General features: G+C 46.9%; 3 protein-coding genes across 3 annotated transcripts; all 3 read left to right on the top strand.

The window, feature by feature from the left end:
• Positions 70-888, top strand: LOC110432451 (uncharacterized protein DKFZp434B061-like). Its single transcript, XM_021452904.1, has one exon. It carries the CDS (start codon positions 70-72, stop codon positions 886-888), a length of 819 nt encoding a protein of 272 aa, XP_021308579.1.
• LOC8081075 (DEAD-box ATP-dependent RNA helicase 24) lies at positions 6,501-11,297 on the top strand. The gene is made up of 5 exons (XM_002467931.2): positions 6,501-7,215; positions 8,732-9,960; positions 10,154-10,190; positions 10,285-10,693; positions 10,807-11,297. The coding sequence occupies exons 1-5, from the start codon at positions 6,642-6,644 to the stop codon at positions 10,856-10,858; spliced, it is 2,301 nt and encodes a 766-aa protein (XP_002467976.1). The 5' UTR covers positions 6,501-6,641; the 3' UTR covers positions 10,859-11,297.
• Positions 14,975-16,465, top strand: LOC8081074. The gene is made up of 2 exons (XM_002467930.2): positions 14,975-15,593; positions 15,696-16,465. Exons 1-2 carry the CDS (start codon positions 15,441-15,443, stop codon positions 16,134-16,136), a joined length of 594 nt encoding a protein of 197 aa, XP_002467975.1. The 5' UTR covers positions 14,975-15,440; the 3' UTR covers positions 16,137-16,465.

Raw genomic sequence — 17,113 nt, 5'->3', positions numbered from 1 at the left:
CCAGGAGAGCACGCACCGCGCCCCGGCACCCGCATCGCGCCCTCGCCGAGCAGCAGCTGAGCCGCGGCCATGGCCTCGCCCTCGGAGCCCTCGCCTCGAGCACCTCCTCGCGCTGGAGCCTCGACCACGCGCGTCGCGTCCTCGACCTCGCCGAGCCCAGGCCGAACCCCGGAGCGCGTCCTCGTCGGGCTTCAGCCACCGCCCCACCTCGTCGCCACGGAGGCCAGCCGCGACGCTGCCCGCGCCGCGTCGAGCCTCGCCCAGACGACCTCGACGACGAGCAGGAGCCCCGCGTCCACGCCACGGTCACCAGGAGCCCGCGACTCCGCACCCTCGCCACCACGTCACGGCAGCGACGCCGAGCTGCACGCGGCGTCCACGGCCTCGACCTCACCTTCGAGCCGAGCGCGACATCGAGCCCGACGCGTCCCCGACCTCGCCGCGTACGCGCTCGACCGCGGCCAGGAACGCCTCGCCGTGCCGCGACGCTGCCCTCGCGACGCCAAGCTGACCACGACGCCTCTGTCCACGTCCTCGCCATGGTCACCTCGTCGAGCTCTCGTCCGTGTGGTCACCGCGGCGAGCAGGAGCCCGAGCACCCCCACTTGGCGCCCCCACCACCCACGACGCCGAGCAGCACCTCCGCAATGTCGTGCCCTGCTTCCACCGAGCCAAGTCCAGGAGCAGCGGCCAGCCTCAACGACGTCCGTGGCATTGCTTGAACTAGTGACCGCGCGCGGCATCACCGAGAGCCCCCTGCCCGACACCGAGACGTCGCGCCCCAGCTCCGAGCACGCCGCGGTCACCATCGTGCCAGTCTGCCGCCTCGCCAAGCTCTTCTCTGCTACCGCCGGTGAGCCATCAGTGCCCAAGTGCCCTCCTTGCTAGCTTTCTGTTTTACCTTGCTGAGACCGGCCTTTGTGCCGTGTTCTTCAGTGTACAGGGATGCTGCACCCATGTTGTGCCACTTGCCGGAGCCGTTGGACTTAACATCACTGCTGTTGGAGCACCGAACCTCGAGGCGTTGCCGAACCCCAAGACTTCTCTTTCAGATGCACCCCGGCCACCTGCAGCAAGCCACGACCAAGCTGTAGAAGCCCTCTGCCATCCTCGCCCGCAAGGTCGAACCTTGAACCTAGCCGACATCGTCTCCGACGTTGGCAAAACCCTTGCCCTTCTTTTCGAAATCATACATGCCATGTATCTTGCTCATGTATGCATTAAGATCTATCTGCATGACCATTTGTTCATCTATCCATGTCATGCACTCGTTATATGATCTGTCTATACTTGTCGATGCATGATTTATCTCTGTCTATTTATGCCTGTGTCGTGCCTTCGCGCCGGTCTAATTATTTATTTATCTATCTCTATCTATCTCTCGTGCTATGGGAATGTGCTACTCCGAGTTGTCATCGTGTCCCTTGTGTTGTCTTTGGTCGAATCGTGATTCTTTATGTGTTTGTCATTGCCTGAGGACCGAGCCTTCGAGCCGGTTAGGGAAATGGTAGTGTGTTCGATCATTTCGATCGTGGGTTCGTCCCGCCGTGATCGCGATGCCGAGCGTAACTCATTCCCGGTGTTTAGTTGACTTCGTTGCGCTACGGTCGTTAGCTCCTATTCCCGTCCCTCGGACGTGGTCATCGTGGACTCGATGTCGTTAACGACGCGGTTCTTACCCGCACACCCGAGACCTAAATGACCTAGTCGAGTGGGATACGAATTAGGGGACAACCTTCGTGGAACAGTCGGAAGCCAACTCGTTAGGTGAAGCTCATGGTCGCGAGACGCCTCGCCATGGCCATCGAGCCTATCCTATTTTTCTCTCGCATGTGTATCTTATCTGTCTCGTATGCTTATGCCACCTAGACCCGGGCATTTCCCTAGTTCCCGCGATGACAACCGCATCGCCTGGAATTATAGGAATGACCTTGTGCCGATTCAGAAGCACCTAGGTCGCGAAGTGTTATGAGTTAGTGTAGTTCGTGGGGTCGTGTTTATTTCTCCAACTGTCGTTTGTTCCATGGCGAGTTGGTCGAAAGAGTGTGGTTCGTTCTTCTCTCTTGTTCTCAATCCCGTCGATCCAGTAAGATGTGGATTAAGCCCCTTCTGCTTGTTTAATGTTTTGTTTCCAATTCCGTGATTTCCGTTGTCGCTATGGCAAGTGGATCAATGGGAAGTGAAACCCGTGCCTTTTCCCGCCTTTTTGGTTCTTCGTACTTAAACTCTTGTATGCTTGTACCTATTCGACCGAAGCGTTTCTTTGGTTCTCGCGGTGACAACCGCACTGCTATGAACCCTAGGAATGTCTTAGTGCATACAGTGTACATAGGTTGTGGTACCCTACAAGTAGCTTGAGCACTCGTGTTCTTTGTGCGTCACTCTTTCTAATTCCTCGTCTCTTACCATGGCGAGTGGATTGGAAGGAGTAGACCACTCCCCTTTTCTTCTCTCTTTGTTCCACCCTCTCTTGACTCTCGTCAAACATAATGGCGTACGGGTTGAGAGAGATCAGACTTTCTTGTACTTACAACCGTTTGGTTCTCGTCAATCTCTATGACGCTTGGATCGAAAGTTCGTAAGCCATGGTGTTTGCTTAGAATGAGTTAGAGTCTAAGCCATTTATTAAAGCCGTACAGGTTGACTCGGTTGACCCGGGAAGTACTGGCTAGGCCAAGACTCCAGCTTGTACTTAGTGAACAACCATTCCCATTTCTTTGGCCCAGGGACCGGACATCCGTCGAGAGGGCCAAGCTGTTTTCCTTTCGTTGCTCTTTTAGTGTAGTTGTTCCTCAGTGTTCTGTCGTCTCTTTTCGCAGTCCTTCTAGGTCTAGTGGTTTGATTGTTTCGCCTTGTTTGTCGCTTTCGAGGTAGTTGCTTCGGTTAGCGTTGATCGGATCAGGACCCGTTGGAGGGAGGACATGCGGAAAGGAGGATCTCGGATGAGAACAACTACAAGTGCACTGTGGATCTTGGAAATGTCACTCGACAGGTGCCACGTCCCACCCATCCTCGTAGAATCCTATTAGACATGCAATAATGTAGATGCTAGTGCTTTACTTTTATGCAAATGAACTGAGATAGGATGCATGGTAGAAATGCTTGTGAGCCATTGCCTTGTTGCAACCTATAACCCTCGCACACCCGCTGTCAGGTTAGATGCTTGCTTACTACTTGCTACTGCTTCTACTACGCATTATATCTGTGATGTGATGCAATGTGGGAGATTGGATGTGAGTGGATAAGGCACGCGGTGCCGATAACTAGATAATGAGATGGATAATGGATTGGGGAGATCTTGGCGTGCGTCTTGGGTGTGTGGTGAGGGTTGAGTCGACCGAGCAGGATCTACGACGAGTCTTGGGACAAGTCTTGCCGGGGAACGCTACCTAGGCGTTCTCCACGAGAGATACCTGTGGCGGGTACATGTGACAGGGAGAGGTCCCGGAGTGGAGTGTCTTCGTGGGACGAAGCACCGGGATGGGAGGTGCTGTTTAGCACGGGGTAGCCGGATGTCCTGACGAGCGGTATATCGGTTGGCCCCTTGTGAAGATGTCCTGCTTGGTCACCCTAAGGACTGATATGTTCTGTGGACCGGGTCTTAGGAAGCGTTGCACCCCACTCGCTCTTATGTGGAGGAGACGGATGTACGACCAGCTAGGACGGTGCCACTACTACTAGGTTGTTAGCGGATAGTGTAGGGAGGTACGGGCATGAGGACCCACACCCTCCTAAGACAGCGTAGTGACCTTTGGGGCCCGGTACTACGCCTCACAGTCTCAGCGTACCGGTGGTACTCCGGTATGGTCCCAGTTCTGAGTGGTAGGGTGGCATCGTGTTTAGTTGGAAGGCAGCCCGGAATCAGCCTAGACGAGGGCCTTCGTCGATGATGGTGATCTTGTGGTTAGTGCAAACCTCTGCAGAGTTTTGTTTGATCGATCGATACATATGCCGACTCGTCGGCTATGGACCTTTCCTAAGTACAGCTTCACTTGACTAGAGAGAGGAGTCCTTTCTATCTTCCCCTGGGTTTTGTGTTGGATCCGGCGTTGGCCGTTGAGGCAAGGCACGAGCGGGAGTCGTACTTGCCGCCTAGAGAGTGAGAGTGTGGTGAGATGTGTGTGATGGGATGGATGGATGGATGTGTGGATGAGATGGAATAAAACTTGATGAATTATTATTATTAAATATTGATGAACTTGCATAAGGAAAGACTACAGCCATATACATAGGCCTCTTGATCTACCCTTTGCATTCCACTTACCACAAAGCTTACGCAAAAGCATAGGGTGGGAGCCAGTGGCCAGTACAAATCGTACTGAAAGTTGTTTAGCAGGTTTTGAACGTGGCTTATGATGATAACTACGGAGAATAGAAGGATTAGGTGGTCTCGTTCCTGCGCTCAAGTTTGGTTCAGAGATGAAGGCTACGCCCGCTGATAAACTACGCCGACTCTGATGATTGCCTGTGAAGGAGGAGCCTTCACCGCTGACGCGCTACATCGACTCTGATAAAGACTCGCGTGTGTTTCTGCTAGAAAAACGATGTAATAGGCTTGTTGACCAAGAGTTGTAAAGTAAATGTGTTGTAATCTTGTTTCTCACGATGTATGACTACGATAACAGCTGATATATGATAATGCGATGGTTCAATTTTTGAATTATCACATTATAATTCGAATCTGTGGATTTTTCCCTTTGTGGAAAAATCTAGGTCGTTTCCAAACATAAGTCTCATCCCACCTGGCAATTTTAAACTTTTTTTTGCAAATAAATGTTCAAGACATAGACTACTTTAGGGAACAGTACTTGGCTCTCATCATGCTCTTGTTTCTTCATTTCAACTATTTGCATGTTTCAAACAGAAAAATAAAGAAGAAGGTTCACTAAGTGGGTGTATTGACAAGATGTGAAAACCATCCAAGAATTTTCCTCGCTCGGGCTAGGATTACTATCCCTCAATATAGACATCAGTCACCTAATCAAAACTTTTATGCGGTCCTTCCGATTATCAACCCTTTTGAAATGTTTGTATCTAGTTACTTTTAAAGCTGCCTGGTAGCTTGGAACAAAAGAGAAAGTATACGTTTCTTCTTGAAAGGGGTGTATGTTTGTATCTATAAATGTGTTATAGTAAAAAAAAGTTGTGGAAGATGTAGGTTGAAATTATGGCTGTAGTTTTTTTCCCTTCAATAATTTCGGGTATGTTTGGTTTTGAGGGCGAAGTTAAATAGGATAAGACCATTCATGGATTTTGTGATATGGATATCCATGCTGCATGGTTAGTTGGATGAATGGGACGAGTTATTTTTTTTGTTTTGTTGGACGGATGAAAGTTAAGAGTAAGGGCAAATGATTGAGAAAGGATGAGAGTAGGTGGCAAGACAAAGGGCGAGAGTGAGGGATGAGACAACATCAAAGGAGTATGAGTGGTGCAATATTTTGTAGCTTTAGACTCGGGGGAAAAAGGGTGAAGGACGAGATGAGAGAGAGATGATGAATAGGGCTAGGAGTAAGGAGAGGATAGGAGTAGGTACAACATACTAAGAGGGACGAGAGTGAGGGAAGGATGGGAGTCATGGTGACGAACTAAGAAAAACGAGAGTGAGAGTCGAGATGACGAAGCAGGAACTAGTGAAGGAAGGATGGGAGTAAGGGCGATGGTCCGAGAAAGACTAGTGAGTGGATGATGAGAGTAAGAGTGGTGGATTTAGAAGGTTGAGTGAGGAGAGGATGGGAGTAAAGACAACAAACCAAAAAAGAGCGAGAGTGAGAGCTAGTGACGGAAGGATAAGAGCAAGAACGACAAATCAAAAAGGATGAGAATGAGGATCAATGCGATGAATGAGTCAAAGACGACAGATATGGCCGAGAGTGGGGAGAGGATGATAGTAAGGCGACAAACTAAAAAATGGAAGATGAGTGAGTGATGGACGAATGACGCTGAAGAGAATGAGAGAAAAAATAAATTATGTGCTCTTTAATATGAGGAAGTTAGATTATACATTTCTGTAAAGGTTATAAAACTATTATTTTTTTTACTACTACATTTACTCCAAATTGTAAGTCATTTTGACTTTAGATCTTGATGTATAACTAGATATAAAAACATTATATCTAGATAAAAAGTATAAACTACTTCGTCCACTTGATGAATCTCAAACCAACATTGAAGCCATAGGACTACAATGTCCCTTAAGCAGTAGAAATTGAGATGTATTGAGAAAAGAGAATGTGTTTGGCAAAAGAAAATGTTTTTTTGAAAGAGAGAAGATCAAGTATATTTAAACAAAAAAAATTAAGGCTGTAGTATTATGTACTTTGAGATTAATAAAGGAACAAAAGGATATTATATATTGATATATAATTGCTGGAGATGCTCTAGACGGGCCACATCGAGAGCCCTAAAAAAGACGGGCCACACCTCGACGACCCACGGGCGCATCTGGTCCATCAAGGCCTACATCCATCCAGCCGCCTACACCTACACGGCCCAGGCCATCCGGAGCGACGAGTCCGCGAGACCGCCACCCAGCAAGCCGAGCGGCGCCAATTCTACGCTGCCATCGTCTTCCTCCGTCACACCCACCTCGCAAACCCTAGCTCGCCCCGGCCCCACATCCGCCCCCTCTTGTCGACGCCATGTCGAAGCGCCCGAAGCTCGAGGGTTTCAGCATCCCGCGGCCCACCTCCTACAACTTCGAGCGCTCGCAGCCCGTGCAGCGGCTCTACCGTCCGACGGATGACCCGGACCTCGACGACATCGCCTTCTCCGACGACGCCCCCTCAGATGCCCCCGCCAGCACCGCGGTGGAAGGAAAGGCGGAGGATGACGAGGAGATCGACCCGCTCGACGCCTTCATGGCCGAGATCCAGGAGGAGATCCGCGCGCCTCCCCCGCCGCCCAAGCCCGAGGCGCTTCGCCGCGCGGACTCCGACGATGACGAGGATGACCCCGTCGAGAGCTTCCTGCGGGCCAAGAAGGACGCCGGGCTCACGCTGGCCGCCGACGCCATGCGCGCTGGTTACGACTCCGATGAGGAGGTCTATGCTGCTGCCAAGGCCGTCGACGCCGGCATGATGGAATACGATTCCGATGACAACCCCATAGTCGTCGACAAGAAGAAAATAGAGCCCATACCAGCACTCGATCACTCGACCATTGAGTATGACGCTTTCACCAAAGATTTCTACGAGGAGAAGCCGTCGATTTCAGGTGAAGCACTTGGTACCTAACATTCTTTTCTAAACCTATGATTCTACTATCTAACTCTGTACATGTAATGTGGGTTTTTAACTAGTTGTTCCCTGTAGTTTACACGGCTGAGCTGCTTTATTTACGTGATGAACGTAGCATAAGTAAATTATGTGATGAACGTAGCATAAGTTGGATTGGATGCTCTGTTCCATGGCACAATCTGAACTTCTGTTGTGTTGGCATGGAAGTGAAGCCATGTTGTTCCAAGTCCACTCTCATTTTAATTGCATTCTTCTAGTTCGGTGCTGGAGTCCTTTTTGCAGGGAAAAATTCTATTACATCCTTTTGCTTCTCATGCTTATGCAATTGATAATGTTTCATATGCCCTTCTGTACAACTCTTACGGCCAAAAGCTCAAATGTTTCAAATCACTTGGGTGGTGATTTTCACTTAAGAATCGAAGGCCCCATAACACCTGATTGTAACTGTGTTGTACGTGAAGTATTTCCCTTGCAATACACAGTCATTCTTCAGTACTTGTGCAATTGTTTTGCTGGACACCATGATGCAATGCATTATGTTTCTTAAGAACTACTCCCTCCGTTCCAAATTATAAGATGTTTTGTTTTTTGAGATACATAGATTTTTCTGTGCACTTAGATATACATAAATCTAAAACGTTTTATTATTTGGAAAGGAGGGAGTAGATGCTATGTTGGTGGTTGTACTGCCTTGAACAGCAAACCTCCACTCTGGTTAGCAAAGGGCCAAGACACTTACTAGTGTTCCAAGTCTATAAGGCTTGTAACTTGAAGAAATGGTAGATGTTCTTATCGACCATAAAATTATGATATTTATCTCAAAACTAGATTAAAGTCGATGGGTTACTAGTCCATTTTCCCAGCATCGGGTCATGTAAAAAAATCTGCAGAACATTGCACTATATGTGTTTAGGCTGAAGTTTCTTTCCATTACTCATTATCAAACTTTGATCTCCATATATTCTACTCCAAAGGAAGAAGCAAATTTGAACTGCATTCATGTTCTTTCTTCCTTCCTAAGGGCCTTTTTGGATACAGGTATTTCCAATACCTCTGTAAAATTCAACTTAATGATTTTACCACCTGGCCTGGAAAAGATTTCTTTTGGATTTAGAAGGTGTCAGATGATTCATGCCAGAATGAGCGATGGAGACTCGAGAATAATCAGTGGATATGATTACCCAGACATCATTTTACAGAGGGGGCAGGGGTTTTGTTTTGCACAAGAAATCACCACTGGAATATCTATCCAGATGCTACTTTCAAAGAAATATGTATACAGATGCAAAAAAAATGCAATGTTGCCAAACATGCCCTAAATTAACATTTAGTTAAGTCTTAAGAAGGTAATGGTACTGGAGCCTTGCAAGTATTTTTCATCATGATTGATGTTGTGACAACCAGCGTGCTATATGATTTGTTTACGTTACCCACAGATTGCTGCTTCTCGATCTTTATGATGAGTTATGATGTATAAATCTTTTTTCTTATAGGTATGAGTGACCAAGAGGTAGCAGATTATATGAAAAGTTTGGCAATTCGGGTTTCTGGTTTCGATGTGCCAAGGCCAATAAAAAACTTCCAGGATTGTGGGTTTCCTGTACCGCTAATGAATGCTATTGCCAAGCAAGCTTATGAAAAACCAACTACAATTCAGTGCCAGGCTTTACCTATCGTACTTTCAGGCAGAGATATCATTGGTATTGCAAAAACTGGTTCTGGCAAAACTGCAGCTTTTGTGCTCCCTATGATTGTTCATATTATGGATCAGCCTGAGCTTGAGAAAGAAGAAGGTCCTATAGGAGTAATTTGTGCTCCAACAAGAGAATTGGCACATCAGATATATCTCGAAGCTAAGAAGTTTGCAAAGCCTTACAATCTTCGAGTTGCTGCTGTATATGGTGGTGTTTCCAAATTTGACCAGTTTAAAGAACTGAAAGCAGGTTGTGAAGTAGTCATTGCAACTCCAGGGAGATTAATAGACTTGCTGAAGATGAAGGCATTGAAGATGTTCAGGGCAACTTATCTGGTTCTTGATGAAGCTGATCGCATGTTCGATCTTGGATTTGAGCCACAAATACGATCTATTGTTGGTCAAATTAGACCAGATCGACAAACCTTACTTTTTTCTGCAACAATGCCATACAAAGTAGAGCGTTTGGCAAGAGAAATATTGACTGATCCTATTAGAGTTACAGTTGGCCAAGTTGGCGGTGCTAATGAAGACATTAAACAAGTTGTTAATGTACTCCCTTCTGATGTTGAGAAAATGCCTTGGCTTTTGGAGAAATTGCCTGGAATGATTGATGATGGAGATGTTCTTGTATTCGCATCTAAGAAGGCTAGAGTGGATGAGATAGAGAAAGAGTTGAATCAGAGAGGATTCAGAATTGCAGCACTTCATGGTGACAAGGATCAAGCTTCTCGTATGGAGACTCTGCAGAAGTTCAAATCTGGGACGTATCATGTTCTGGTTGCAACTGATGTTGCTGCACGAGGTCTTGACATCAAATCGATTAAAACAGTTGTCAATTTTGATATTGCAAAAGAGATGGATATGCATATTCACCGAATTGGAAGAACTGGTCGCGCTGGTGATAAAGATGGCACTGCATACACTCTGATTACACAGAAGGAAGCACGCTTTGCTGGTGAACTGGTTCACAGTTTGATTGCTGCTGGCCAGGATGTACCAAATGAACTCATGGATCTGGCTATGAAGGTTAGTTAGCTTATTGATGAATTTTTGTTTCAGTGTTGCATTACATAGTAACTCTAGACTTGCATGGAATTCTAGCTAAATAGAATGTTATGCAAACTGGGTGTTTGCAGCAATGTAGATACTATCTCATAATTTCAGTTCTTTTGCAACTCAAAATAATCCCATTCTTTTTCGGAAACTGTTGTGATTGCAGGATGGAAGATTCAGAGCAAAACGGGACTCCAGGAAAGGTAGGTCCTGCTTACTTATTTACAGAGCAGGAATCTGGTTATCTGGATGAATCATTTATGGAAACATGTACTAATGAATCGTTACGTTGATCAGGTGGGAAGAAAGGTGGCAAAGGAAAAGGTGGTGGTGGAGGTGCTGGGCGCGGTCGTGGTGTGCGTGGAGTTGATTTTGGCCTCGGCATAGGTTACAATGCTGAATCTGGTTCGCAAGTGCCTCCTCCAAGATCTGCTGCTGTAAATTCGTTGAAGACAGGGATGATGCAGCAATTTAAGAGCAGCTTTGTCTCTGGATCTTCAAATACACCAAGCAGCAGTGCGCCTTCCTTTGTAAGACCAGCACTCCGTGGCTTTGTGTCTGGCGGCACCATTGGAGGAGATGCACGGCCTGCACAGTCGGCCCCCACTTTTGTCCCTGCATCCCGGCCAGCGCAGCCTGCCCCCTCTGTCCCTGCACCGCGGCCTGCAGGAAACATCAATGAAAATGGGAACTCAAATCCAGAAAGGTTGGTAACTCGGGCATGTGTTTGTGCCTGCCCGTGGGTCATACATTTATTATCTTGTGTTAGTCATCGTTCTGTATCCTGTTTTCTAAGTCGAAGTTTTGCATGAATTGCAGTTCACGGGATCGGTCCAGGGAGAGAAAACGACCATCAGGTTGGGATCGCTAGTCCCTGCTAACTGGTGTGCCGAGTTGTGATTCCTTTCCCCCTTTGTTATATTGATGTAGTCTCCTGGGAGACATCCTATAAAAAAAGGCATATTGATGTACACTGTAGATTACATGATGTCAGGTTGTGAATGATAAGTGTGTTTTTTTTGGATAGGGATAAGTGTTGATTTTAGTTTAGTTTGGCCTCTATCCGTCATCCTCCAGCTACTGTTGTATCTGTCCGTTGGGTCACGTTTTTCACCGGAGTAAGTTCACTAGTTGTCCTCGAACTTGGCACTAAGGACTATTTTGGTTCATAGGAAAGACACAGGATTGAAAATTCTGTAGGAATTGCCACTGTTCACGCCTTTGATTCATAGGAATGGAGCATATGATTAGTGTAGAAAATTTTTCCTTTGGTTGCTGTTTTGGAGGAATAGGAATGGAGCATTGGAATAGTGTAGAAGTTTTCCTTTGGTTGCTGTTTTCTGGGAAACTACAGGAAATGTAGGATCATTCAAACCTCTTTGGCAAAGTAAAAATCCTATGTTTTTTCTATGGTCCATCTTTCCAAATGATTGTTCCTTTAAAATTCCTGTGTTTTTTCAATCCTCTATTTTGCAACTACATTCCCGTGTGATTTTAATTTGTATGTTTTCCTATTCACTTGTTTTTTGCTTTCTTGGTTCTAAAGGAGGCCCAAGTGTCATTCCTGTCATCTATGAAATAACATTTTGGGATAACAAACGTTGGCCGTGTCATTTAGGTCCTTTAATTTAGAAAAGTACTATTTTTGTTACCTAAACTTGGCGTGGTGTCTTCCAAATTCAAACGACTTATGAATTGCTCCATGCGTTAATGTGGCATAGGCATGCTAACCGTGCTAACATCTAGGCTCACAATGTGAGCTACACAATCACAAGTCTCCACATTTGTCTTTCGTCCAAATTGGTCACGATACACAATCACAAGTTCATGCGTATTTCTCTGCCTTGTTTGTTTGATTGAGCTTATCTGTCAGATTTAACAGTCATTTAACCGTGTTTTTCTATCACAATAAATCAGTGAATAGTTTCTCATCCAAATAGGTCTTACATGTTGGTTTGCGCCAACATACAGTCAACACATCTTTATTGCAATGTCAACCCAATGAGCAAGTCAGGACCTGTTTAGACTTGGTTGTCACCCATAGTCAAGTTTAGGGATTTAAAATGGAATTTACTTAGAGTAACTCCAACCATTATGCAAATGGACTTGGCATTTACCAAAATGCATAAAACTCAAAAAAAAAAAAACCTCCAATCGTTATGCATTTGGACTTTGCATTTTACATAGCTATGTATTTGGAGGGGGAAACTTGGCATATATGCCAAAGGAGTCCGGCTATGCAAATAGAGATCACGGGATTCTCGGTTCCACCTCGCGGGCTTTTTTCTTCCCTTCGCGCGGTTTCCCTTCGCGCCGCCACCACTTCGCGCGATAGGAGAAGCATCGCGCGTCCTCCTTCGCCAGCTTCGCGCGCGCGTTTGGACGAAGCAGCGCACAATAGGACGACGCAGCGCGCGATAGGACGAATCTACGACGCCTTCCTCATCAACGCCGGCCAGGTACGCCTTCTTCATCAATGCGATATCTAGGGTTTTGCTGTTGGCGGCCAGGTACGACGAACTGATGGCCAACAGACGACGAACTGGTACGGTGAACGGAAACTAACGGAACGGGAGATCGGTACTGCGAACGGGAACGACGAACTGCGCAGCTCACGATCGGTACTGCGCGGCTGTTTGGCGCGGGAATTGGTGAATGGGAGACGACGGCGGGCTGTTTCGCGCGGGATCGATTGGCCGCGCGGGAAGGAGTGCCGCGAAACAAAATTTCCGAGAAAAAAAATGATGGACTTGGCATTTTGCATAACTGTTGGAGATCACCTAATTTTAGCCTTGCCATTTTTATTTGGGGGTTTGCAATTTGCCTAAAATGCATAATGGTTGGAGATGCTCTTAGTCGGGGGGAACTAGGCATGCGTAGTTTAGGGATTCAAAAATGGTATTTTCTTAAGATGGAGGACCAGGATTACATCCTATGCCAAATTCGAGGATCTGTTACTCTTTCCACAACTGTGATCACCAAACGGCATTGTGCCAGCTTGTCATACTTGAGATAGTATTATAGCCTTACGTGACCATGTGACATATCTATTTGTAATGAAACTTCATGGTGATTGATCAATTTTCTCAGAAATAGCTGTTGTATTCAGGTGGAGTGGCATTTGAGTATTCAACCGAACATGCACCCGTGCTAATTCATTATGGTCCTGAAACTACAACAATAGATCATTATATGTCACGCTGAACTGTGGTCAGGTGATGAATTAGAAGGTTCAAGCGATGTTAATGGGATTTTTTTAAGGTGCTCATAGAAACTGATTAGCTAGCTCGATGATTCAGTTTCTGTCCTGAAAAGTAAAATTGCAACTAACAGCATAAAAAGTTAGTTAAATTGGTTATTCCCTTGTGTTGCAGAGGCTAATGGCAGGACGTTTGAGGGTAGTGAGCATTTCTCATACGTGTGAAGGGTGTTATAAACTTGAAGACCTTGATTTGCAGTGCAGTGATTTTGTTTGGGCCCAAACAATGGTGGTGGCCTATTGGGCCTTGTATTCCTTCAGGACGAACCTCTGTGGAACCCCAAGCTGCATCCAATATTCTGTGACTTCACGGAAGATGTCTATATAACCAGAAATCTGTAACGTAACTACTAGTTCTTTAGGTTGGCTCCAAAAACTAGTATTTTTGTTTGCTGCCAAATTGGTACACTGGATAACAAACAGGACGTGTCACATAAAAACGCTTGACTACTGGAGTTGTATGAATGAAAGGAGACATGCTGGATAGCTTGATCACAGTCGTGAAAGAAATGTTGAATGTTGTGCAATGAGCCCTTCAATTATCAAAATAGGGTGGTACATAAACCCTTTAGGGCTCGTTCGGTTAGCAGCAAATCCTATCCTTGAATGATTCTAACCTGGATTGCTTGTCAAATTTATACAAGATTTGAGCAGTTGGAACAATTCCTGGTGCATTCCTGCACAACCGAACGAGCCCTTTCATATCAAATGGATCTGTCCCCTCACATACGAAAACATGCCCAAGTCCCAACATGGGAAAAAATGATCTCATTTTTTTTTTGCCAAAACATGAGACATATTGCATGACCAGTACAATATAATTTCATTGAGTTCCTCACCATCTTGGATGCCAAAAGTGAATCCAAATATCCAATAGAGTATTTAGAGTTGTGTGCTTTGTGTGTTGTCCATAATGACTAGAACTATCCTGTTCTTCCAGCAAGTGCATCAACTGGACAAGGGGATCTATCCGGAACATCCTGTCTTGATTCCCTGTCCATAATGACAACAGAGGCCTTGATTAGTCCACCTCAAAATCCAAAAGCTTTTCAAGATTCCTTGTTATATCGAATCTTCCGCACATGCATGAAGTATTAAATATAGATAAAAAAATACTCCCTCCATCCCAAATTGTAAGTCATTCTAAGAATCTTGGAGAGTCAAAGCACTTTCACGTTTGACCAAAATTATAGAAAAAAATACTAAGATTTGTAACATAAAGTGAGTATACTATGAAAATATAATTAAGAAAGAATCTACTGATACTTAGTTAGTACCATAATAATAATAATTTTATAATATAAATTTGGTCAAACTTAGAAAAGTTTGATTCTCCAAGATTCTTGGAATGACTTACAATTTGGGATGGAGGGAGTAATTAATTGTACAATTTGTCTGTAACTTGTGAGACAAATCTTTTGAGCCTAGTTAGTCTCTGGTTAGACAATAATTGTCAAATACAAACGAAAGTGCTATAATATTAAAATTCAAACACTTTTTGGATGAAAATGAGAAGATTTGAGCCTCTAGGTTCCTACTTGTTTATTTTCTACAGTAATTGTAAGATTTTGGGAGCAGCTGAGGCCCTGTTTAGTTCCCGGAATATTTTGTAAAATTTTCAAAATTTCATGTCATAGGGCATATGCATAAAGCATTAAATATAAATAAAAAATAACTACTTGTATAGTTTTTTATCTATAATTTACGAGACAAATTTTTTAAAACTAGTTAATCTATAATTATCAAATACAAACAAAAATACTACCTAGCATTTTATAAAAATTTTCACCAACTAATCAGCTGCCAGTAGTCAACTAGTACAAACAAACAGTCCCCGTATTTCGAAAGGCCACACACACCCATGCCAGCTGCCAGGATAGACGGCCACACACACACCCCACGCATGTGCCCGCGCACTCGCTGAACACTGCTCTGCTGCTTTTCGAGTTGCCGCGGTGCCCACGCGAACACACCTGACAGCTGACGTGCAGAGCTCCCGAGGTCGGCCACCTGGCCCACCTGTAAGCCCAGGAGGGCTAGAACGGTTGCCTTCAGCACTTTCGGAGCATCCCACAACCCACGTCGATCAGAAGAAGTTCAGAACCCACCCACTTGCAGATTGCGGTCTCGCGGCGGAGGCGTACCAGTTCACCACGCAAGAGAGGGAGGGCGCTAGCTGGTGATCAGCGCAGCGATGCCGATGCTCCCGCCTGCCGAGCGGCCGCGGCTGACGCTCGAGGACTACATCGTCTTCTTCACCACCCGCAGCGGCGCGGGCCTCAACCTCCACCACCTCAACGACATCATCTACATGCACGGGTTCGCCAAGCTCCACCGCACGCCCAAGGTACACCTCTCCCCCTTCCCCAATCCCCACCCCGTCGCCGTCCTCGTCAATCGATTGGGTTTCTGATCGTCGCTGGCGCCTGTTGCGTCCCCACGACCGCAGCCGGCGATGGTGGACGCGCTGAGGTCGCTGGAGCTCATGCGCCCGCGCCGCTCCACCGTCCCCCTCAACGCCACCGCGCCGCCGCCGGGCGCCGCCACGGCCGCGGCCGCCGTGCTCTCGGCTGAGGAGGTCACGCGCGGCATCGAGGACCTCCGCTGGCGCGAGTGCCCCGCCGACTCCATCCTCTCGGTCCGCGCCGGGATGCGGTCGCCCGCCGCGGCGGCGGCCGAAGCCCCCATGCCCATCTGCGCCATCGCCCCTGGCTCCGCGGAGCGCACTTCCCCGCCGATCCTGGTCGGCGCCTCCTCGCCCCTGCCGCCCGCTCTGCCCGCCGCGGCCAGGAGGAAGCGTTCCCGGACGAGCAAAGCGGAGGCCGCGATGCGGAGGCGCTTGTTGGAGCTGCTCACGCTCCCGTCCCTCGAGACGGCTACCTCGGCCTAGCGACGGCGCCCCACGAACTGTTTCTGCTCACCGGTGGTCTACAGTCACGACAGCGGCGACGGCGAGGTGGTACTGCTACATATATACAAGGAGCAATACTGTTCTAGTGTTCGGATGTCCTTAGATTAACTAGAGTTTCCTATGAGATCTTTGTTTGTCACTTCGTAACAAAAGAGCGTGATCAGTATGATTTCATCAAAGTTAGGTACATTTTGGAAAATGCAGTAGTAGCATATGAGATTGTTCATAGCATTAATAAGTCAGGAGAAAAGGGTGTTGTTTTTAAATTGGACCATGAAAAAGCTTATGATCAGATTAGTCCTTTTTGATATGCTTCAATCTAGGAACTTTAACCCAAAGGTGATCAGTTGGATTAAACAAATAGTGACGGGAGGCTCTATAAAGATTATGATCAATGGTGAGGATTGCTTATTTTAAGGCTGGTAAAAGTTGTAAAGGTTTAGTTAAAGGGCTTCTAGAGAGGACTTACCTGGTGGAGTTATAACACCGCAATATGCAGATGATACTATCCTGTTCTCTAAGGAAGAGAAATCTGTCTTATAAAAAAATTTAAATGTGTTTGATGTGGTATAAACAGATCTCTGGCATGAGGAGCAATTTCAAGCGGACCGTGAAAGTCATCTTGGGCAGCTCCGAGAAGGGCCACCACCACTAGGGCCCTACCTCCACGCCATCCTCGGCTGCCATCACCGCCCTCCGTGGCCGTGGCGGTGGCTCGCGGCACCCCCCTTTTTTTTTGGCAAGCTGTCCGCATCCCTCTCTCCCCCACCCTCCCTACTCCATCTTCGGTGACACGAGCGACCAGTGCGGCAGCTTCGAGCCCTCCGTGGCCGGATCCGATGTCTCTTGCATCGAATCTAGGGTTGCCGCAGCGGTCGCGACTGTTTGGTGGTGCTCCTCTTCCCACGGTGCAAGGGAGCATCGATGCTGGTTTCCGCGATCTCGGCGCGCGGTGC

Source organism: Sorghum bicolor, chromosome 1 (genome assembly GCF_000003195.3).
Source record: "Sorghum bicolor cultivar BTx623 chromosome 1, Sorghum_bicolor_NCBIv3, whole genome shotgun sequence".
NCBI classification, from domain to species: Eukaryota; Viridiplantae; Streptophyta; class Magnoliopsida; order Poales; family Poaceae; genus Sorghum; species Sorghum bicolor.
Note: the sequence above shows the minus strand (reverse complement) of the source record. Positions and strands in the feature narration are given on the sequence as shown.